At 35.7% G+C, this 24451-nt stretch overlaps 1 protein-coding gene across 1 annotated transcript; it reads left to right on the forward strand.

Annotated features, from left to right (window-relative positions):
- The first annotated feature begins 1934 nt into the window (after window positions 1–1934).
- Window positions 1935–4492, forward strand: LOC113338073 (methyltransferase-like protein 5). The gene is made up of 9 exons (XM_026583591.1): window positions 1935–2144; window positions 2244–2300; window positions 2412–2509; window positions 2666–2735; window positions 2968–3016; window positions 3422–3510; window positions 3599–3646; window positions 3755–3814; window positions 3957–4492. Exons 1-9 carry the CDS (start codon window positions 2085–2087, stop codon window positions 4059–4061), a joined length of 636 nt encoding a protein of 211 aa, XP_026439376.1. The 5' UTR covers window positions 1935–2084; the 3' UTR covers window positions 4062–4492.
- Window positions 4493–24451: the final 19959 nt, after the last annotated feature.

Genomic DNA, 24451 nt, shown 5'->3' on the forward strand with positions numbered 1-24451 from the left:
AATCGCGTCATTTCTTCGGTTTCAACAGTTATGCGGATTTCTTCTTCGTCAACTGTTTTTTTCTTCTGTTTGCATTGAATTACGTTTCCAATTCCAGAGTTATCAGTACTAGGTCTTCTAGAAATATTTTTCATACGCTTCGGGTTATGCATTTTTGAAGATTAATCGTCGATGGAATTTTCAGATCGACGAGTTTTCAATCATTTTTAATAAAAGTGGGGATGGTCGGTAAGGTAGAGGAAAGAGGGAAGACGAGAAGAAACTAAAATGAGAAGATGAATTGGATTAAGTTTTAATTATAATGGCTAAGAGTACTTTTGTAGCTTCGCCGATTTTGGTACCTCTTAGCCCTATAAAAGAGTTCGCTAAAAATTAGGTATACCCAATTAATCTGGATGAACCATTTTTTAGGGACCATGGTTTTTTCGGGGGACCATGGTCTTATTAGGCCAACCTCCCTATACTTATAAGGGGTGTCCTAAAGTTAGGTAAATACACATTTACCCTTTACTTTAATTTAAATTAAAACTAACCTAATAACTATATAAATCTAATCATATACATCTAATCTAAATGAATCTATTAACCAAAACCAAAATCAAAATCAAACACAAAAACAGGGGGGAATCGAAAGTTTTTAGTTTTGAAAAAAAAAATATTCTCTTCTTCTTCTCTCTTTCCTTGACGTTCCTCGTTCGATTGAAAAACCCATCAATATTTTTAATTCGTTTTTTGATTGGGAAAATTGAATAGAAATCATCAAAATATGGTTTAAATGGAAGTTAAAGTGGCATGTTCGGTTAGGAATAGTAAAAAAAAAACTAGTTTTGTAACCGAACATTCTGAAACCAAGAACACGAAGAACACTTCGGTTATCACGAATTTAATTTTTTGCAACCGAACTCCGAGTTCGGTTGGTTCGGAAAAAATAGTTTTAACCGAACTCCTCATTGAAAACCAATATATTGTGTTCGGTTGGTTAGGTTAATTGGATTTTTTTTCCTTTAACTGAACACTTGTATTCGAACAACAAATGCTGAGTTCGGCTGGTTCGCAAAAAAAAAATTGCTAACCGAACCGAACCGTTCTTTGAAAATGAATATGTTGAGTAGGTTGGTTCGCAAAAAAAAAAATGTTAACCGAACCCTTCTCTGAAAATTAACATGTTGAGTTCGGCTAGTTCGCAAAAAAAAAAGTTTTCTAACCGAACTTCACTCTAATATTGAGTTTGGTTCAGTCGAAAATTAATGTTGGAAACCGAACATTATTCTGTATACTCTGGAATAAAAGTTCGGTTACCTGTCCCGGAACCTGTTAACCGAACTCATCAAAACCTCCATTAAAAGCGAGTTCGGCTACCTGTGTATTTTGGATTTATTAACCGAACTACATTTGCAGAAAGTTCGGTTACATGTTTTTCATATAATATAACCGAACTATGTTGGCATAGTTGAAATTTTTTCTTACGATTTTCATTTTGAAGATATTTTAGGCCATTTATAGCAACATTAACTAAGTTAAAAGTATACCTTAATACCAAAAGGATGTTTTTTCTCCATATTCACCGTTCTCAAAAAAAAAAAAAAATCTCCATCTTCTTGTTCTTCTACTACTTTAATCACTCAATAATTCTACTTCTTTTAAAAAAAAAATCATCTATTAATTTAACCTTAATCAATGGTTGATTATACTAATCATTAGACAAAACAACGAAGAGGGTAGTTTTGGTATTAAAATAAATATGTGGATAAGGGGTGTCCTCATACTACTTCAAATAACTTGCACAAAATAAAATGATGGTCCCCTCAAAAAAAAAAGAGTGGTGCCAAAAAACGGTTCATCTGAATATGCCCTAATCCGGCCCGCTAAATTATCGAGTTTCAACTTTATAAGTCCAAGTAAAAGTTGCAACCTCATTGAGCAGCTACCTCTAACTCCACCGAGTCCCCAAATAACACTATCCATTTAAGACCTTAAAAAGGTCGTATATTCAGTGAAATTCCAAGTGAAGAGGGTTTAGCTATCCTAGTTAGGGCAGGCAGAATCAAAAGGGTTTTGCTTTCTTTCTTCAGAAAAATCAGAATATGAAGCTTAAACAGTTAGAATCTTATCTGGGTAATCTTGACCAGTTCTCAAATCCAAAGGTGGGTTTTTTTCCCCTCTGAATTCCTATCTCTCTGTCTAGATTTTCTTCTTCCCTATTTTTCTATCCAAAGATTAAAATTGATTTGATGTTTGTTCAGATTGAACTGGAACAGTACCCGACAGGATCTCATATTGCATCTCGAATGTTATACACTGTAATATTCTGTTTATACATATCATTTTTTTTTCTTCTTTTTTGAAGTATCAATTTGTAATAGTTCTTAGTAAGGGTTTACTTTTGATTGTTGTTGTTGTTATCTTCTTAGGCAGAGAATTCATTTGGGGATATAAGTGGGAAAGTAGTTGCAGATTTTGGTTGTGGGTGTGGTACATTAAGTATTGCAAGTGCTCTTTTAGGTGCTGAGTAAGTAATTTACTTTTGCTGTCTCTTGTGGGTAATGGCTAATAAATTTACTTTGGTTGCGGAGAAATTGGTGAATCTGATTTGTTTGTTTGGATTAGAAAGTGGGTGTTTTTGTTTGTTGATATGCATTGACTGTGTTTTGGTCATTTTTAATAGATATGTTCTTGGCATTGATGTTGATACCGAGTCCCTTGAGATTGCGGGAGAGAATGCAGAGGATCTTGAGGTAATATCTCACTTTCGCTGCTCCATTGAGTGTGTGTATGTGTGTGTATGTCGTGTATTTTATTGATTAGAATGTAGAGGCTATCTCAAATGATAACTGAAGATTTATGACTTCCCATTGAATTCGAGAGCTTAATTCTGGGATTGTAGATGTGCAAGTTTAAAGATCTGGCAATTTGTTACAATAGACATGTTGACTGATGGATGGTTTTGTTTCGAACTTTTGTTGGCAGGTGGACATAAATTTTGTTCAGTGTGACATCAACAATCTGAACTTGAGAGGTACTTTTGTATACACTTGCTTAACTACGCATTCTTTCAATTTCGGCTTTATTTTTACACTCGCACTGTAACTCTGAAAGTAGTTTTTAGTTCACAGTGGATTAATCTTGTGTCTTAGTCTTATGATATTAGTAGCAAACGGTAAAATAGTTCTCAACGAAGAAGAGAACTGTGTAAATTTAACTGTTGCTGGTTGGTTGTTTCTTTTGTTCTTTCCAGTTGCCACTGTCTCATTGTATACCAGTTTCTGATTATGTTATTATAGCAAAATGCTATGCTTTATGAGAAGAAATGAGAACCTCTTCTTTAACTAACTTGTCTAGTAGCCATCATACGCAATTTTTATTGTTCCATTTGTCTCCTAGTTTTCAGTAAATTGTTCATGAGATGTGATCATTTAAACAGGTCAAATTGTCGACACTGTTGTAATGAATCCTCCATTTGGTACACGGAAAAAGGGCGCAGACATGAATTTCCTCTCTGTGGCTATGAAGGTGATTTGAGGACTGTTATCAGTTTCCTGACTTTATTGCGAGTATCTTCGCATCTCTGTACGATTTCTAATTCCAGTTTTGGTATCAGGTTGCATCCCAAGCAGTCTATTCCTTGCATAAGACAACGACCAGAGATGTAAGTCATTTTCTTTAAAAGTTGTGGTAATTATGTAAGCTACACTATGTGGCTTTTGTAAAACTGCTTAAATCCTTGCCCCAACTAATAATAAGGATGCAATCACAGCACATAAAGAAGACTGCATTACGGGATTTAAATGCTAAAAGTGCCGAAGTCATATGTGAGGTAATGGCAACAACTTATCTGAACTAGTTGCGTGTCTTTTCTAGAGAATGTATACGACCAGGATGTCATGTTTGTATCTGCATTTTCTAAGCATGTTAAATATAATTCTTACATGTTTGCATACTTCTGTTTTATGGTGTAGCTTCGGTACGATGTGCCACAGCTTTACAAATTTCATAAGAAGAAAGAGGTTGATATTGCAGTGGATCTATGGAGATTTGTTCCTCAGAGAGATCAAGAAAGGTAATGAAATCATCGTAATCTTCACTATTTTGATGAAGGAGATAATGCAATGTATCATAGACAAAAGTACATGATGAATTTGATAAGAAAAGGTAATGTAACTGTAATGTACAATGGTTCGATTAGGTTGCAATCTAGGGCACCAGTATCCATTTTATCATCAACAATGCAATTATTTATATTTGTAGTACAACCAGTTCCCTTTCCAACTTGGTTTTTATGATTGCCAACTTTGATTTGGAATCTGGATGATCATGACATCATGTACCAGTTGATAATGGGCTGTAATGGGCTTGGTGTCCAAATTTAGAGTCTAATCCAGTGGTGGAGTTCAGTCTAGTGCATTTGAGATATAGGTACTTATTTTCAGGTTGGTATTCAAGGAGAAGAACTGGAGATCTATACTCATTCAGCTATTTTAAAACTCAACTGATATTTCTAAGTTTCTACAAGGTGCTAATTATTCCAATGCTACTTTAATTTTACCGATTTACTAATTTTTATATTCAGACAATTGACTAATGTCTGCAGAAGTATCAAGTAATACAATTACAAATCTATACATAAAACTTCATCAACTTATCATCCTCATTAGCTATCATCCTCATTAACTTATCATCCTCATTGGTTGGGAACCCAAAAATAACATTGATGGATAATTCAAGTCCTTTGTTACGGATGGTGGAACTCAAGTCCCAGGTGTTCATGACTCTCTAGCCCATCATCATACCCATATAGGCATGGGTACGTAATAGTTAAGCAAAGGCAAGCCATCTATACAAATCAAGGCTGGCCTGCAGTGTACAATAGAAAGCAAAATTGCCCAACTAATATAGAGGAGTTTTTTTTTTTTAGTGCTTCCGTTTCTTACAAGTTCTGGCTTCTGGTGTGGGTAACACGAACTTATGGATCCATAAACTGTGAATTAAAAACCACTTTAAACTGGAAGGTAATCATCGAGCCAATTTTGCTATTTTGGTTCCAGCTTGCCAATTAATATTGAAATTGGGATGTGCCACTGCCAAGTGCCAATACACTTATATTATATAATGGGCTTGCGGGTCCAAATTTAGATTTTAGCTGCTAGATCCCGTCGAAGAGTTCACAAACTGTATGTCTGTTTTTCGTTATGAAGAACATAAATTTCTGATAGAATTAAATGATTAGGGACAGATCAGCTTTAATTTGGTTGCTTGGCCTTCTCTTCAATCTCTTGGACCTTTCTATCTGGCTCCGACTAATTCATGGTTCATGACCCAAATCTTCGACCGATAATTTCATATATTAATATAAATGTGACCTCTACAACCCCATCAAATCGAACATTCGAGCAGCAATGCGATCTTGATGACTCATGTGGCTACAAGGTAGAACTTGAACAACAAATGCTTATGTCGTCAAGCAGTGAAGTCCCTAGTGTTTATATGTACAACTTGGACCCTGCTTAGCCTGTCCGAATTGTTTTGATTTCGACTTGCATGTTGATACTTAAAATTTAGGCCCTGCTTGGCCTGTGCAAAATTTCCCGGTGGAATATGCTGATTTTATGCATTCTAGCGAATTTTTGGCTTACCATTACCAAGCAGGCATAAGCTGATTTTATGCATTTGGTAGGCTAGCATGATATGAAGCAGGCAACCGAAGGAGATTTACCGCTTCGAGAAATCACTTCCATGTTAAACACTTATTAACTAGTGTAGTAAGTGAAGATATATAGTATGGTCCCTGTTCATCTTTTATTAGTTAATCCCCATCATCCCAATAATTAATATCTCTAACTTTGTCTCTTTACACCAAAGCCAGTATATTCTTTCTTTTCTGCAGTATATACAAACAGAAGATTAGATCTTCTTGTACAAACCCACATGGTTGCAAATCCAGGGCATGATCATAGTTGCAGCATGCAAGCCTGTATAGCTTTTGACTCTCAGTCACTTTGTCTCTCTCTCTCCATGAGATTCATCAACAACTGCACTTTGATCAAATAAACAAATGTACAAAGGCATGGGAAGATCTATAAACAATCATCAATTAACTAAGAAAGACAGAAACTTAAGAATATATTACATCATCTACATGTGTATTATTATGCACTCGTCTGGTTTATTAACTTCATCCCAAAAATTTAAAAAGATAATAAAAGAGAAGATATTATTCGGCATTCTAGATTACGTGCGCGGAAAAAGTACAAGGCTACGTGCACCAATAACTGACGACTACGTTTCGAACAAATGAATGCGCCGGCATGAGACTTGTTGAGCCTATAATTAATGTTCCTCGCAAAACTAGATTGCAGCCAGGGTATAAATTTTCTGTCTGGTAAGTGCAACCACTCGTCAACTGGCTCACAAAACCTATACATACAAACGTATTTTCACAAAATTCTCCCTTAAGCTTGCTATTTAATTCTTTGTTTGTATTTATATAGTTTAGTTTTTTTTCGCCTCTTCTTATCTTCAATTATGGCTCTGCCTAGCCCTGCCAACAACCATGTTTCAGTCTATCCGATCAGAAAATATATTATACATTTTTAGTTGCCAATTTGGTTCTGGTCGTCCAATCTCCATATGTTGGGTGGGGTTATGCCAAAAGTTCATTCCCACTATATTTTTCATTGGAAAACATATGCATTCAAATGGTTAAAAAACTTGGTTATTGTTGGCCCTTGCCTGCAGTGGAGTACTGATATGGTTTTTGTTAATTATGATGTGAAACAAAATATTTAAAAACAAGTTATAACTCCTGAATCCTTATAAAGCCGTGATTTTAAATGATTAAGTACATAATCAACTCATAATTAAGTTAATTGATTCCTAGTAACTAATCTGGCCAGGTTCAATGACTCTAATCAAACAGTATCAGAGATGATCAGTCCTCTTACACCTGTTCTATGTCTCAAATCAAACTAGTACAGTATATCTTTGGCTAAAATAATTCTCTCTTTTTCAAGCACACACACTATCCATGGGTACGTGGTTAACCTGACACCTGACTAATCCATGGAGCGGCATATGGAGATCCATCTAGCGGCCATGAGCAGAGTCAGGTATAGGTAAATACTGTATCCAACATAACTCCAGCCCTTTAGCGCCTGATACTCGGACATTAGCTCAAGGCATTTTCTCTATCCTTGTTTCACCTGAAAAACAAGGGTCATCTTGCGTCCTTGGTATCTACACGACATATATAAAATTGGTTCCCTCTTCGGTGTTCACCCGGTTTTTGGTCCCCAAATGCTTATATATGTGTATTTTGTGCAAGAATTTATTCTTTTCTTACAATTGCCATTTTGCTTATTATTTGCCCCAATACAACGACAATTATTATTTTTGGTTCCCGTCTACCTAGATCCTAATTCTTCCGCTAATAAGGAGTAAACTGCAAGTGAAAGTATCCAATTTCTAGCTACCAACTCAATACCGTGGTGGGTATGATTCGTATGAATTTTTATGTAATGTGGTCCTAGGTATCCGAATCAATTTTTTGAGTCTCAACTTTGATTCGCAAGCTTGTATATATGGATAGACTCACATGCAAACCAGCACTAAGTAAATACTTAACTAATCAATTAGAAGTGGATGGAAACCTAATCTTCTTCAATGAAAGATTAGTGATGATGATGCATCTACAAATGTTTTGAACCTTTTGAAGCAGACAAACTTTTCTCTTACTAAATTAAAAAAATAGAACTTTCTTTTAACTTAATTAGATCTAATGACATATTAATCTCTATTTTTTTTATAATTAATTGATTAAGTTTGATTAGGACAAGTAAGTGAATATAGAAATGATCACAAGATACACACCAAATGATATTAGTAAGAAAATGGTGATAACTATGATTTATGATGACCAAATGGATTTGTCAATCAACAACTTAGCAAATCATATCTAACAAGTACATTATGATCATGAGGATGTTGGTCCTCTTATTATTGGTTGCAAAACTAAACTAAATGTTAAAAGGGCTGACCAAATCCATTAGAACAGCACCTACACTGCTAACTGCTAAGGCATTACTTGGGTATAGAGACTTTTCGGAGATAAAGGTGACTAAAACTCATTTTATTCTAGGTCCAGTAATGTAGCATGGGCCGCTGATCGTTCTGTGAATAAAGCGTATTTACTTTGACTAGTCTTTTAAGTTTATTTTGGCAAAAAAAAAAAAAAAAAACGCGTAACTAGCTCAGCTGGTCATCCCGGTTCCACAAAGGTTTCATACGCTTCAGGAGGTCCCAGGTTCAAGTCCCAAATGGCGCAATATGTCAGAATTTGACATGGAAGGTAGAGTTAGATTGCCTCCCTTGCGACATAATCAGTCACCCTATCCGCTTCGGCTCCCTTGGCTGGTTCCTCATGAGGCTCGCTGGTAGGCTAGCACGACAACCTGTTCAACTAATGTAGTTGTTTGGAGCTTTGTTTGTTAGGCTTCAAATAGTACGTTGTTTGGAGCTTTGTTTGTTAGGCTTCAAACTAATTTCTTGTAATAATACTATTTATCCAATGATAAGTAAACTATTAATTATTTAGTAATATAATCTTTAAAGAAAATAAAAATAAAGAGTTTCCTGCTTGTTTTTTTTTCTTTCATTTGCGGTAGGGTTTGTTTAGGGCAATTCCTATGGTAATGTTCAAATGAAAATTTTTGTTGAGCCAGGTGGATGGCCAAACAAGTTTTTCCACTATGGTAAAGCACCGGGAGGTTGATCATCCAGCGCCCGAACTTGAGACACACGCTGGCGTTGGCAAAAAAACCGCCAGCGTTGGAAGCACAAGCGCTGGCGTTCAAAGCATAAACGCGGTGCTCTAACATAGAACGCTGGCGTTTGTAGCAAAAACGCCAACGAGTAGTTTTTTTAAAATTCAAAATTCATTGTTTACCTCTATAAATTACCATCATCTTCAAACAATTCACTCACACCAAAATTCACTTCTCTTGAATTTTCTCTTGTAAAATCTATTTCAATTTTTTAGTTTATTGTTGGTGAAATGGCTGAAAAGGCGATCACACTTTTTTGCAATGCTAAACTTGAAGCTGATGTTTCTAAGATATGTGGGAGTTTTAAAAAGATTGAAAACTGTAAAAGGGAAGTGCATGTTTTTGAAGTTGCTCCAAGAAAATGTTCCGCTAAAAGGCAAAGAAGAGCTCCAATTTTGAAAGTTAACAACAAAAAATTCAAAAACAAAGGCGAAACTGTCAAGGAGCGCGTTGAATGGAAGATACGTCAAATGAAGATAAACAGGAGGCCAAAACGTGTACTTGATTTTTATTGAAGTTGTTTAGTACTTTTTATTATTGTCTAAGTTTATATCTTGTAAAAGAATTGGCAGTAATATATATCAATGAATGGATATATTTAGATTTTAAAATAAGTTTCCACTTCAGATCAAGCGAAATTTATTACAATTTGAATTTGCAAATAATATCAAACTACATTTTAATAAACCACAACAAAAATATCAAACTACATCAAATCCAGCGACATTCTCTCTGTAGAGTTCATAGCATTCGAAATGCTTAAACTCTCTTCTGCTTTCTTCAGTAAACTTGGTCTGAGCGATGGTATTCTGTAAAACAGACAAACAACAAGTTCAAATATTTATGATGTAATTGAGTCCATGAGGACAGAGGTAAGATACTCACCAGTTCTTCGTTGGATAATCCAGAATTGCTACGGTGAACCATCCACAAAACTTCTGTATAATGTTTGACTTCCTTATTGATGAATGCAATTCTTAGTTCTAGGTTCTTACTGTTTCTTATGGTTTCGTCCCGCGATGCTACAAAATGTCCCAATACTCTTTCTCAGAAATAGTCACTGTTCATTGGTCTCATCATGCGATGTAACTAAGATCGAACAAGAGTAACATCTTCCTCCATTGTAAAGACCAGGAGAAGCATTCAAGTGCAGTATAGATGTGCTTGAGATGGACCATCTTTTAGAATTCTAAAACACGCTTCGTAACAAAAAGTTTTACCGTGAGATTCCTCCCAATTATCAAGAGCTGTTTGGATCACTTCTTCTTCAGTTATACCGATGAACTTTTATCGATCAATTTCCATTACCAGAGCAAGAAATAGCTGGACTGCAAGCCTAATAGATTGAAAACGAGCACGCAATCGACGAGCATCTCAGTTTCCTAGGTTTCCCGTCAGTGAGACGAACATTGAAAAACGTTCTCCCAAAAAGAACCGTCTTGAGAGCCCATAACAGTGATTAACCTATGAAAAAAATATGCTTTGCATATAGTTATATTCCCTTCTTTAGTAAACTTGGGACCATGATTTGTAACAGACCTTCTGCAGAGTGAGAGAGATTAAAAAGAAGAAGAAGATGTGATTTTGGAGATGGGAAGAATATAATTTATAGGTCGAGAAAGAAAATCGAGCCGTTGGAAATTTAGTCGTTGGCGTTTGTAGTAAAACCGCGCGACTTTACTAAAACCGCCCATTTGAATTACCAACGCCTATTTTTTTGTTATAAATACAACAATAGCTTTTATTCTCAACCAAACCAAAAAATTTCTTTCTCAACATCCACCATGTTTTCTAAAGGCCGAGCGAAGCAAATATTATGTGTTGAAGCAAAAGAGGTTTGTCCATTATGTTTCATGGATAACCACAGTCTTATGCAATGCCCTTGGATGTATTCAAAGTGTCCGTGGGAAGGTTGTTCACGCATCAGTATGGTGATTGAATCGCAACCGTAAAATCTCAGGTATTTGCAATGTCAAGATCCCAACTGTCCAGAGGAACACATATGCTAGATGATGCTATGAAGATTAAAAAACAAGATGAAGAAAAGATTGCAACACTCTGCAAAAACTTCAAACTTAAAGCCAAATTGAAGAAGGAGTTATTACACTGCAAGCATTATGGATATGGAGATCACGAATACAAACATTGTCCACAGAGAATCAGTGGACTCAAAGCCCGATTGCAAGACTTTTATGCATTTGCGGACTTCTTATGAAGAAGAAACATATGGAAGGCATTTCTGGGAATGTCCTAGGTGTTTTTTAGTGGAGTGGGCTGATTGAAGTTGAAGGACAAATCGATTCACTGTGGTATTATGTTATTTAGTTTGCTGTTTATTTTGTGTTATTACGATTATTTCAAACCAAACATGTGGATGTCTTCACATTTGCACCATCAATATCATAAGTAATTTAATTTTTTCCTTGATAAAATATTACACCATGAATCTCATAAATAAAAACATACTTCATTGAACAACCACATCATACATGAGAATAAAAGAAATACACTATATTAAAACAACTACTACATAGGCGTCAATTCTCGGCGGGTGGTGGAATTCCTAGGGCGACGTTGGGATCGTATTTGTTGAGCATCCTAAGAATGTTGAAACAAGCATGGAAGTCGAAAGGATGACCGTCGTGAGATACTGCCCACATCACTGGAGTTCTGGGTTCCACTTCATGTTCGGCTTCACCGTTGAGCTTATTTTTGTGATTCTCCATTAGTAAAGCGACGAACTCCTATACACGACTACTTTATTGAACTAAAACGATGCGGAAATAAGTGAGAATCACACCCATTAATATTCTCCGTTTCAGCGGTGAACATTCTATAAACTTTCTCCCAGAAAGTCAATGTCGATTCAGCTACATTACTTAAGAAGGAATCTTGTGTGTGAAAAACAAAGGCTCTATAAATAGTTAAATCCTCCTGTTGTTTGAATCTAACAACAAGAACTCTGGGAGGCATTTTTGTAGATGATTTGAGAGTGAAGAATATGTAGAATGTGTGAATTTAGAGTTGAAATGAGGAGTATTTATAGAACTCAAAAATTATAGCCGTTAGATCACAAGAGTTTTCAGCCGTCCAGATTCAGTCGTTGGCGATTTTATGAAAAATGCGACGCTTTTAGCAAAAACGCCGGTGTCGGAAGTAGCAACGGGCATTGGAAAGACAAGCGCCAAGCTCGCCCGCTCTTCCATCACGCGCGCGCTACAAGTTCCTTCTCACTCAACAAACCAACAAATTTGTTGGTTTGTACATCCATTTTTCATGTTTGTTGAGTCCATAGTGGGATCAAAATCAACAAACTTCATAGGAACTGCTCTTACCGGAAAGTTCACAAGCTATTTTATAAGCCTATCCAGTATAGATTTCAATTTTGAACTATCAGAATTGGCTGGGTCAAAAATAATTTAGGCTTATAAAATAGTTTATTACTGATAAAAATCTGACTTGGGATCGGTTTATTACTGTTCGTATTTGGTGAACTGATTAAAATTAAAGTTTCAAGTTTTTTATGGAGGGAATAAATACACACAACGATCAAAAGGATAAAACTCATAATGCATATTTTTAGCGCGTTACAATATAATGAGTGGGAGATTATTTTGCAGGAAGAATTTGGAAAAACAGATTCGACTAATTCAAGATTAGATAGAAGAAAGTGTAAGTAGAAGGGCTACAATTTTTAACATCCACGACTATAATATACTAATATCTAACATACGTTATTAACCAGTTTAAACAAATGATTTCGGTTCGTTCTTAAGGATAAACCGTATCGAAGATATGTCGGTATTGCATAATCTAAAATCATTGAATTAATGGTTCAATTGGATTTAGTCCTTTCGAAATTATTAAGATTTTGTATAGCGAAATAGATACTAACATAATTTGAAAACAGAAACAATAACTTAGTCATTCATAACAAGTGTGATATCCCTATCCCATTATCCTAGATGGGAAGAACCCGAAAATAAAGTAGAGGTTAAAATAGCCAAAAGGCCCATAACCACCAAAGCGGAAAATGCTGGAAGCCTCCAGGATTTTGTTATGTACCTGGGTGCCCTAAGCACTATTCTGGGTGCCTATATATCTGTTAGTCATAGGTCCATTACGTGTGTAGGCTGTCCAGGCAGATGTTGCCGAGTGTTTGTCCTAGGATGGTCGATATTAGAGCTTATGATTGGTTGGTATAAATATTTAATATATAGAGAGAAATTGTAAGCATGATTAATGAACTTCTTTTATGGTTGTGTTCACCTGAACCAGATTATCTTCATCTTCTTCTTCTCAATTCGTCTAATCTTCTCTCTTATTTCGTCTAATCTTCCCTGTCTATCTCTGATACACCTCACATTATCGGATCTTGATTGAAAATTATACTGGGAACAATACATTTGGCATCGGAGCCGTTCCTTCTTCAATCATGGGTACCAACAATTTTACACTCAAAGAACTATCTGATTTCCATAGACAAAATTTACAGAAATTCACTGATCTAGATACTAAGGTAACATAGGTGAGTCAACAATTAGATAATAAATCCAATAATACGAAAGCCTATCAAGAGCAGACGAACGACAGTTTGAAATTACTATCCAGTCAAATGGCAGAGCTGATTCAAGCTTCTCGTTCTTCACAACACAACAATGGAGATGCAAGTATTTTGGGTACGCCTTGGTTTACACCAATAGGAGGTAATAATCAATTTGGTCCTATTTTTCAAGGTGAAATATCTTATACTAGACAGCAACGTACTCCAAAGCTTGATTGTCCTAGATTCGATGGAGAGAATTCGCGTGGATGGGTACAGAAAAGTGAGAGGTATTTCCATATTCACAACACATAAGAGAATCAGAAGGTCAGTGTTGCTTCCATATACTTAAGAAGGTAAACCTGATTGATGGTTCCTTAATTTTCAAATTGGAAAACCTTTTTTTGTCTTGGAGAGAATTAGCTGATGGTGTTTGTGCTAGATTTGAAAATCATGTGGATGACAATTTTATAGGAAGTTGTAATATATTGTGCCAAATTACTACTCTAGAAGAGTACTTTGAACATTTTGAGTCTCTCAAGGCTATTATGTTAAGTAGTAACCCCCATTTGAATGAGCAATACTTTGTAATGAGTTTTATCAATGGGTTGAAGGCTGAAATTAAAAACTCTGTGTTGATGTTTCATCCTTCTACACTTTTACAAGCCTTTTCATTAGCCAGGATGTAAGAACAAAAATGTGTTCAACAAGCTAAACCTTCAAGGCCATTCAAGAGGTCATTTACCAACTCATTTTCCAACACTAGGCCATACCAGGCTTCAACATCTCAATTTCCTCCTAAACCTATTCAAACCACTACTACAGTTTCTAGCCCATTCACACCAAAATCAGGCAACTCCACCCCAAAATCCAGTCCACCACTACCACCCATCAAGAAATTAACACAAGAACAAATGAGAATTAGGAGGGACAAAGGGTTGTGCTACAACTGTGATACATTATACACTCCAGGCCATATCTGTAAGAAGAAACAACTATTTATGGTACAAATAGAGCAACCAGAGTCTTCTGAGGAAGTGGAAGAAGAAGTTTTTGAAGAAGCTGTAGAATCTCCAGTGGAGTCTGACATGGAGATATCCCTACATGCTCTAACTGGTGGTGCTGCTGGTGACACCATAAGAATCCGTGATGCTATTAAAAGGAATAAGATGTCAATAATTATAGACACTGGGAACACTCATAGCTTCATTGATTGTGATTTGGTAAAGAAACTGAGATGCTCCATTACATCCACAGGACACATGCTGGTGACCGTTGCTAATGGGGATAAGACTTTCAGTACCGTTATATGTTCTCAGCTACAGTGGACAATGCAGAATCATCAATTCACAGAAGATTTAAGGTTATTACCCTTGGGAGGTCGTGACATGGTGCTAGAAGAAGACTAGGTGAGAAGGTTAGGTGACATAACTTTTAACTTCTCCAAGTTAAGCATCTTATTCAAGTATCAAGGCAAGAAGATTGTACTTACTGGTGATCCAGAACATCCAACCTTGAGAATGATGAGCAGTAAGGCTATAGAAAAGTACTTCAGCAAGAACACTCATGACATTGTTGGACAACTATTCTCCATTAACCTTGAATCTTCATCTCCAACCACCCCTCCCTCCATACTTCCACTATCACAGGAATTTCAAGATATATTTGAAGAACCCAAACAATTACCACCTACTAGAACTCTAGATCACACCATACCACTCAAACCTAATTCCATACCCACTAGCCAAAGGCCTTATAAATGTTCTTACATACAGAAGAGGGTAGTTGAACAGCTTGTGAAGGAAATGCTCAATACAGGCATCATACAAACCAGCCATAGTCCATTTGATTCCCCATTTTGTTAGTTAAGAAGAAGGACAATATATGGAGTTTCTGTGTGAACTATAGGAGGTTTAATGATATCTCAGTCAAGGACAAGTTCCCAATTCCAATCATTGAGGAATTGTTAGATGAACTAAATCGAGCAGTGTACTTCACCAAAATTGATTTGAGGAATGGATACCATCAAATAAGAGTTAATGTGGCAGATATTTACAAGATAGCATTCAGAACTCACCAAGGACATTATGAGTTCAAGGTGATACCCTTTGGCCTAACAAATGATCCTGCAACCTTCCAGGCCCTCATGAATGAAGTTTTTCAAGAACATTTGAGGAAATTCATATTTGTTTTCTTTGATGATATCCTGGTTTACAACTCTTCCTTATAAGAGCATTTGAAGCACCTCCGAATCACTTTTTCCTTGTTAAGGGCCCACAAGATATATGCAATGGTATCCAAATGTTTCTTTTGGCAGACAGAGCTGGAGTATCTTGGTCACATTATCACTGTATAGGGGGTTAAGGCATACCGAAATAAGACTGCATGCATGAAAGAGTGGCCTACACTAACCAATATTAAGGAACTAAGAGGGTTTTTTGGGCTCACCGGCTATTATAGGAAGTTTGTACAAGGGTATGGGGCCATCAGCAGGACACTCACTGAGCTTTTGAAGAAAAATTATTTCTTATGGAGTGAGTCAGCCACAATGGAACTTTGAACAACTCAAAAGAGCCATGACTAACACACCAGTGTTGGCCTTACCAGATTTTTCAAAATAGTTTACTATAGAAACTGATGTTAGTGACACATGTGTGGAAGCTGTATTGACTCAAGAAGGAAAACCAATTTCTTTTTTCAGCAAAGGGTTAGGCCGAAGGGCAAGAGAATTATCAGTATATAAAAAGGAATTACTAGCTGTAGTCATGGATGTTACCAAGTGAAAAGCAATACTTACAAGGAGGAAAATTTATTATATAAATATATCACCAAAGTATCAAATACTTCTTGGATCAAAAGATTACAACTGTGCTTCAGCAGAGATGGTTGATGAACCTACTTGGTTTTGACTATGAAATCAAGTACAAGAAGGGTACAGATAATGTAGTAGCTGATGCACTCTCCATAAAACCACAGAGAAATGTTGAATGCAGCTCTCTAGCACTCTCCAAGCCAACTTGGAATCTTGATATCATTTTCAGCTATGTTCAAGATGCCATGGCACAACAACTCATTGCTCAGACACTTGCATGTGTTATAGAGAATGATAAATTTTCATTCAAGGAAGAAGTACTGAGGTACAAGGATATGATCTATGTGGGAGACAACAATGATGTCATAAGGACCATCTTGGAGTCAATACATAATTCTGCAGTGGGAGGGTATTCAGGTATTCAAGCTTCTTATGTGAGAGCAAAAAAGTATTTTTACTGGCCAGGATTAAAGAAGGATGTTCTGTCTTTTGTATCTTCTTATGATGTTTGCCAAAGGAACAAAAATGACCACCACTTTCCAAATGGGTTACTGCATCCACTTCCCATCCCATAGCAGGCTTGGCAGCATGTTACTATGGACTTCATAGAGGGGCTACCTTTAAGTGAGAAGAGAAGTGTCATTTTGGTGGTGGTGGATATATTCACCAAATACATCCATTTTATTGGGTTAAAACACCCTTTTACAGGAGCTACAGTGGCCAAGGCTTACTTGAATCAAGTTTTCAAGATACATGGACTCCCTTCTTCCATTGTGTCAGACAGAGATGAGGTATTTACCAACAACTTCTGGCAAGATCTATTTAAGGCTATGGGTACAAGTATGAGCTTGAGTACAACTTACCTCCCTCAAACTGATGGGTAGACTGAGAGGGTGAATGCCTGTCTAGAAAATTACTTGAGATGTATAACAGGACATCAACCTAGCAAGTGGTTCCAGTGGCTTGCACTAGCAGAGTGGTAGTACAATACAAGATATCACACCAGCCTGAAGATGACTCCTTTCAAGGCCCTATATGGTTACACTCCTTCCCACATGGCATTTCCAACTACAACAGTCACTTCTGTAGCAGCAGCATCAGAAAAAATATTTAAAGCAAGGAGATGCCATGATGGACTTGCTTAAGGAGAGTCTACACAAAGCTCAAGAGAGAATGAAGTCTTTGCTGACAAGAACATGACTGACATGTCATTTGAAGTTGGAGATAGAGTTTACTTAAAGCTGCAGCCATATAGGAAAATCTTCAGTTTCCTTGCGCAAGAACTTCAAGTTATCAGCTATTATGGTCCTTTCACCGTTTTGCAGAAATTTGGATCACTGGCATACAAGTTAGAATTGCCATCTAGTGCTAGAATCAACCCTGTATTCCATGTTTCTCAGCTGAAGAAGCAGATTGGCAAGGCTCATATACCCTAACCAATACTACCTGTAGTTGATCATGCAGGAGAGGTTGTTATGATGCCTGAAAAGGTTTTAGCTACAAGATCAATCACAAAAAGAAGGAAGGAATTTACTCAGCTACTCATCCAATAGACTAATTCTTCTCCTGAGGATGCCACTTTGGAGGACAAGTTGAATATCCAAGCTCATTATCCAAATTCCATCCTTGAGGACAAGGATAATTCTCTAAGGGAGGAGTAATGTTATGTACATGGGGTTCCCTGACCACTATTCTGGGTGTCTATATATCTGTTACTCATGGGTCCATTATGTGTGTTGGCTGGCCAGCCAGATGTTGCCGCGTGTCTGTCCTAAGATGGTCGATATTCGGGCTTCTGATTGGTTGGTATAAATACCTCCAGAGTTATGATAAGGATTGTGTACATATGTGTCGGAGAAGACCTGTGGGGATTTCGGGGGCAAGCAGCAGCTTCCACACCACGGAAACAAAAAGTCTTGCTCCTGTTTCTCAGAAAATACATTTTCATATTTCCCATAGTAGACTAAGATTTCAGGACAAGTAATTATAAGTGGGTTTAAACATGGTAAAGTGCATCTCACGTGTGGCCGTGGATTTTGTAGGTTCCAAGATACCCCATAATCCTCATAAAACAATAATATAATAATAACTGATTGACTTTCTCAGTTTCTTGGTCATATTTAGTTTTTGTTTAACAATTTTCTTCTTCTATGTTCACTGATATTCATTTTAGTTATGAATATCCTATGCTTAAAGAAAGATATCAAGTCCCCCATCCATCCATAAGGCCACTACGACTTGAATCGCAACATTGCTAATATGGATACCAAATTTGATGGGGTGTACCAAAATTATAATAAGACAAAATAAATTTTCATATAGAACTAAACAGTTTTTGTCTTGGCTTGGTATACCCCCATTAAACCTGGTACCCATTAACAGACTTGTTGAATTGGAACCATTAGACAAATTTTAAATTTCATTTGGTTCATAGATTTACAAAAGCTTATTATTATTAAAGAAGTAAACAAGAGATAAAAGAGAGTTATACGCTAAACCCTAGAACTCTGTCCCAAATTATTCATGTATTAGCTAGGATCCCATCTTGTGTATTTTTTTAGCAGGCACCTACTCAAGTTGATCCGTGGACCGTGATCTTTATCTTAGTACAGTTAATGTCTAATACAATCCTTAGACAAAAAGTAGCACTTAAAAGAAAGGTATATTGAACATGAATACATCTTTTTTGTGGATCATCATGGCCATTGCCAACACCGGGTATCGTTGAAAAATAAGTAAATAACTTATTCTCAGTTGCATTTTAACAATCATGCATATTTGGGTATAAGCTTATAAAAACGAATTCAGAAGCAATCTGAATGGTGGAGGTTTTTTCCTTTGGTCTTGGGGTGCTGGCTTGTAGCATTCCCTCGGTTCTTCTTTGTGTTGATGGTTTTTTTTTCTTTTTTTTTCCCGAATGGTTTAGTGATGGTGAGTTTTCCAACGGTTTAGTTCATACTTCATGTAATTTACTTCCTATTAATAAAATTTTAATTTATCGACCAGAAAAAATCAAAAACACAGTTTGAATACAATATTAGTATTACTTATGTATTTCATCTCCGTCTTCCTGATTGAGAAATTTTATTTATCAAAAAAAAAAAGAAGTTTGAATACATAACTAATCAAGGGTAAATAAAAATAAAAAAAATCAAGTTTTTTTCTCTCAAACAAACATGAGTGAGTTCTTTTGATAGTCCATTAATGATCCAAATACTAATACTTGAATAAATGGGTATTATAATCCTCGACAAAACTCAAATACCAAACAACAGATAATCTTTAATACAGGGTTGTTAACAGTCCGATTCAAATTTCGATGATGATCTTCTTTCTTCGTTATTTGTGGTTTGAATCCAATTAATTGTGTCGTTTTTGGTTTGAATCCAATAAATTTTGTTGTTTTTGGGTTGAATCTAATACAATATTTTTAGGTTGAATCCAATTAGTTTTAATACAATATATTGTTATTTTTATTTTAGTGTTTTAAATGAAAAATAAGTTTAAGAAAAAACATGAAAAACAAAAAAATTCCCTAGCCAACTTGACGAAGACCTTCCGATATCAAGTAAAAACACTAAAAAATATAAATATTAATGGACAACCTATAGGTATAACTAATTAAACAGAGAAGGCAACCGAGAAGCAGATGGTTTGGCCAATCATGCAGCAGATGGAAGTCAAACGGGAAATTTCTTAACCAAAATATGGGACTAGTCAATCCAGATTTTTATCAGTCAAATTATGTATCCATATTTCTAATAAAATGCATGCTTCAAAAAAAAAAGAAGAAGATATAATCAATTAAAGTTTAGTCTCGATAGGTGAACATCCTTGGGATCGGAAAATAAAATATTCATTTAGCGAGGTTATTTATTTATTTAAAAAGTATTTTTAGCACGTTTATAATTTCTATGTTTCCGAGACAAAATTTGATCAATTAAATATTCAAGAATTAACATATTATTTCTAGCGTACGCTATATAAATGTTACAAATATTGAGCATCTTTTGAACTATTATAATGAGAATGATGTCGTTATGGAAGTTATCGACTAGCCGAGAGAAAGAATAGTTGGGTCCCCTGTGCTTCGATGTCGAAAAGTTATCGATTTTTGTCCCTTACAACAGTGAACATGTAAAACCATCCTAGCATATGTGAAAGGAGGGACTCTCTCCTGTGGCTATGCAAGGCAGCAGGATCGTGCAAGGGGAGACTCCCCCCTATAGCCCTGCTTTCTCTGGGCAGGGATAAAGTGGACATGCTATTTTAACGGTCGCGAATGCGTAAAACCTACTAAAATGGTGTGACCACCCCCTGTTCCACCCGCGACACGGAAGGTGCCAAGGACTTACTACTGTCTCCGACAGGATGCTCAGGCAGGTGAGCCGGTGTAGAAACTTAACCATATCTTGGAGATAAGATCTTCACGAGAAATTATCTCTGCCCAACCTGGTACATGCTACTGGAAAATGCTTTGGATATTGGATATTGGAATGATGCCGTTATGAAATCGCTTACGAAATAAGAAATTATCAAACCACTAATAAATGATGAGAATCCTCCTGAATCATATGATAGTAGATCTATATAAAATGTGTCACCAGAAGGGATATATTAAGCAGTATTCACCATAAAAATTTACTTGGTACAATACGAGAAAAATATTCCAAAAGTTGTTCATGCATTACAAAAAATTAAGAACGATGTGCATTTTGGTTAAGGTAGAAGAACAAAAACAAAATTTTTTATATGTATATTCTGAGAAGAAATGACTTCGTATATGAACATTGTTGATTCGATGAAGTATTTTGGTTTATTTATAGTGTATTTTTTTAGTATGAAATTTAGTGATTATTCGTTTATATTTTGTTGGGCCCTTAATGATTCGACTTTTTTTTATTCATTAATGCATCTAGTGAGGTTATTTATTTATCCCCTTTTCCCAAGTCGGGACCGAAGAAAAATTATTCATTCGGGGAGGTTATTCATCAACGAACATTTAATTATCGATGTTAGACAGTAGGACGAGAAAACTTATCAGTTCCAAACGGTTCTACCACTCAAATACCAACAATGCTAATGCGTCCAATTTTAAGACTCGAAACCGGACTTAAAATAACCAACTTCGTTCTGGATTCGATACCCATTGACAACCATAATTAATGTATATGTGTAAAATGTTCCCGCCCAAAGCAGCTCATTCCGCGAAGCCACGTGCTTAGCATGTACATGTTGTATGAGAGATTCAAGCATGTTGTGTCGTGCTGTGTTAGAAGGCACATTGTGTTGCGCAGTTACACTTATTTTATATTTCCAAAGAAAATATTTTTTTCAAATATTTAGGTATACCATATGTTGTTTTTTTTGAAGCGTATACAATATATAGTATTATAGAAATAAATCAACATTGTGAAATATACATGAAACGTGGTGTATTAAACCGCGTTTTAGTGTTTTATGCATGTTATGGTACTTTATTAGCGTGTCGTGATGTACAATGTTGATGTGCCTATTAGTCTAACATATCACACCACTCTAAGCTAATGTGTTGCACCGTGCCGCGTTGTGCCAAATTACCTCCCTTGTTATGATGTGCCCGAATATTAGCATGCTATGTTGTGCTTCAAGCGTGCTGGCACGACACATTTTACACTTCTACGTTAATACTCATTCGCTTTTACGTTTTTAGAGCTCTCTATATTCGAAAGGTAACAAATTAACTTATAAAGAATCATCAAGTGGTCTGATGAATTTCATGCTCCCCACACTGCGGAGATAGAAGTTCAAACCTTATAATCATCAAACCAACTCTAATTCAAAGGAGTTTGGTATTTGGGTGTAGTTTAGGGATAACTGTACTGTCTTATAAAAAAACAAAAACAAATTAACTTAGAAAATTAATGACATCATAAAATGAAAAACAAGTGAAGAATTAGATTTTTCTTTTTCAAGCGGATAGAAAATGCATATTTTATAAAAAAAAATTATGTTTCCGATAATGCGCCCGTAAAAGATGCAATTAGTAGAATATAAGTAAAATGCGATGAATCCTTGGGTCTTATTTACCCTTGTATAATAGCTTTTTAGTAGTTATATATAGAAAAAAGAAAAGAAATTAATCATAGAGGATTGGACCCCCTATATCTCCTCTGATGTGTTTAGCGCATAAAAAGGGTTTTTTATATTCAAATTATCCTAGGGATTGACACAAAGTTATCCAAAAGAACACATAGTCACAGAGATACCTTAACAAACAAGGGCCAATAACTCTGACCTACTTCTATGTTTCTTAATCAAATTGATTAATTAAATTATATATTTCAGTTGATTAATTAGACAAAAATTACCTGTACTAGATACGGTATCATTAAGTAATACAGGAGATTTTAATTTGGAAGATCTTATGGGATTCTTTCTAATAATTGGTATTTTTCATTTATATTTTTGTACTTTTTTTTTTAATTTTTAAGTCCAGATGCTTGAGATATAATTAGTCCCTCCCACATGTGCACTACCCCAATAAAGAATAAAAAGTAAAAGCCTGAAAGTTTGTAACCAAAACTAGAGTACCCTTTCTTCTTCTTTTTCAATAATTTTTTTTACCCATTTTACTTTTAGGTAATTCAGAAAATTAAGGTAAATTACCGAATTTTGGATTACAATGACAAATTGTGGGTCATTTAGCAAATTTCAGGCCATGAAATAGATTTTGGATCACCCTCATGCTGCAGATTTTGAGGCATTAATCAAATCCGAGTCAATAAGCATATCTTTTTCCAAATACAAGTTTTGAAATTACAATGCCAGGTGTGATTGAAGTATTCCCATCCCAACTTATTATACCAGAACAGTTGAGTCAAAACTATTTTCTTTAATAGATTGCACATAGGAAAAATTTTCAATTCTCAACTCAAGAGTGAATACACGGTGTTCTAAATAAAATTTTAAAATCCTCGAATTCAGATTTTATATCAATGAATTAAGTAGTTTCGCAACAATTTAAAGGCACAAAACCGATTTCAAGTCATTAAGAAAATTTAATTTACGTGGAAAACTTCAAGTTATATGGAAAATTTTAGTGCACGATTCTAAATTAACATGCAAATGAATCATGAGATAGAATGGCATTGCAATAGAAAATCTTGGTTTATAATGACAAATTTGCTTCATGGACTAAAGTTTGGCACGTTAGACTAACTTTTCCTCGCTTAGGTTTCCGGTGGATTAAAAGAAATGACCTATTTGTTGCTCTCGTCGAAGGACGCTTTTCTCTCTCATCTATAAGATGATTTAAGTTTTCGTTGAAGGACTATTTTTATCTTTTGTTTATACCCCTAATCTTATTTTGGTTCTTTCATGTTGTGTTGTTTTGTTTTGCAGGTTAATCAGTATCTTTGTTTCTCTCATTCTTGACAACTTTTTGAACGCCTCAAAAAGTTCCTCTAGAGTTTTTGTAGATCTGACTTTCATCATCACCACAAGATCGCAATGGAATCAGGTACTTCCTAGTCCTCAAATCCTGAATATGAAGATCTAGCTAATCGAATGGCTTCCCTATTGCATACATAAGAAGATGAATACGAAGTTCCGGAGGATCTGATTGAATCCAGGAATGAACATAAATATTCTCTCCTCATCACCACTATTACAAGAAGAGAATATGGACTACAATTTCTATACAATATGCTCCAGAGATCATGGAGACCCTCAGGTAACATAGATATCTCAAGCTTTGGTAAAGCTATATACCTTGTTCATTTTTAACTGGGTTGTGACTAGAACATAATTATCACTAGATATCCATGGGGATTAAATGAAGAATATGAATTCAAGTATGCAGACAATCTCCCTGAAGAATATGAATTCAAGTATGCAGACTTCACTTTTCAAGTCTATGGTCTATCAATGAGTACTCAAACAACAAAAATGGTTGAATTCATTGCGAGCAAGATTGGTACCCATTACCCTATAAATCCTTCAGAGCAAGCTAAATGAGGGAGTTTTGCACGAGTCAGAGTTAAAACTGATGTTACAGAGCCTATCAGACAAGAACTGTTTTTTTTACTTTACCATCAAAGAACAGGTGCTAGGCCAAAATGAGATATGAAAGATTGCCCAAAGTTTGCTTTTTTTGTGGAAGATTTGGGCATATCATGAAACATGCCCAGACCTTTCTATAGAATGTGAGAAATTGGGATTCTTTTCTCCAGACACTTTCATGGAGAAAATGCAGGATATGAAGGTAGCTCGTCTCACGGAAGAGATTAATACCAACTA

The sequence above is a fragment of the Papaver somniferum genome, unplaced genomic scaffold (genome assembly GCF_003573695.1).
Source record: "Papaver somniferum cultivar HN1 unplaced genomic scaffold, ASM357369v1 unplaced-scaffold_18, whole genome shotgun sequence".
Lineage (NCBI taxonomy): Eukaryota > Viridiplantae > Streptophyta > Magnoliopsida > Ranunculales > Papaveraceae > Papaver > Papaver somniferum.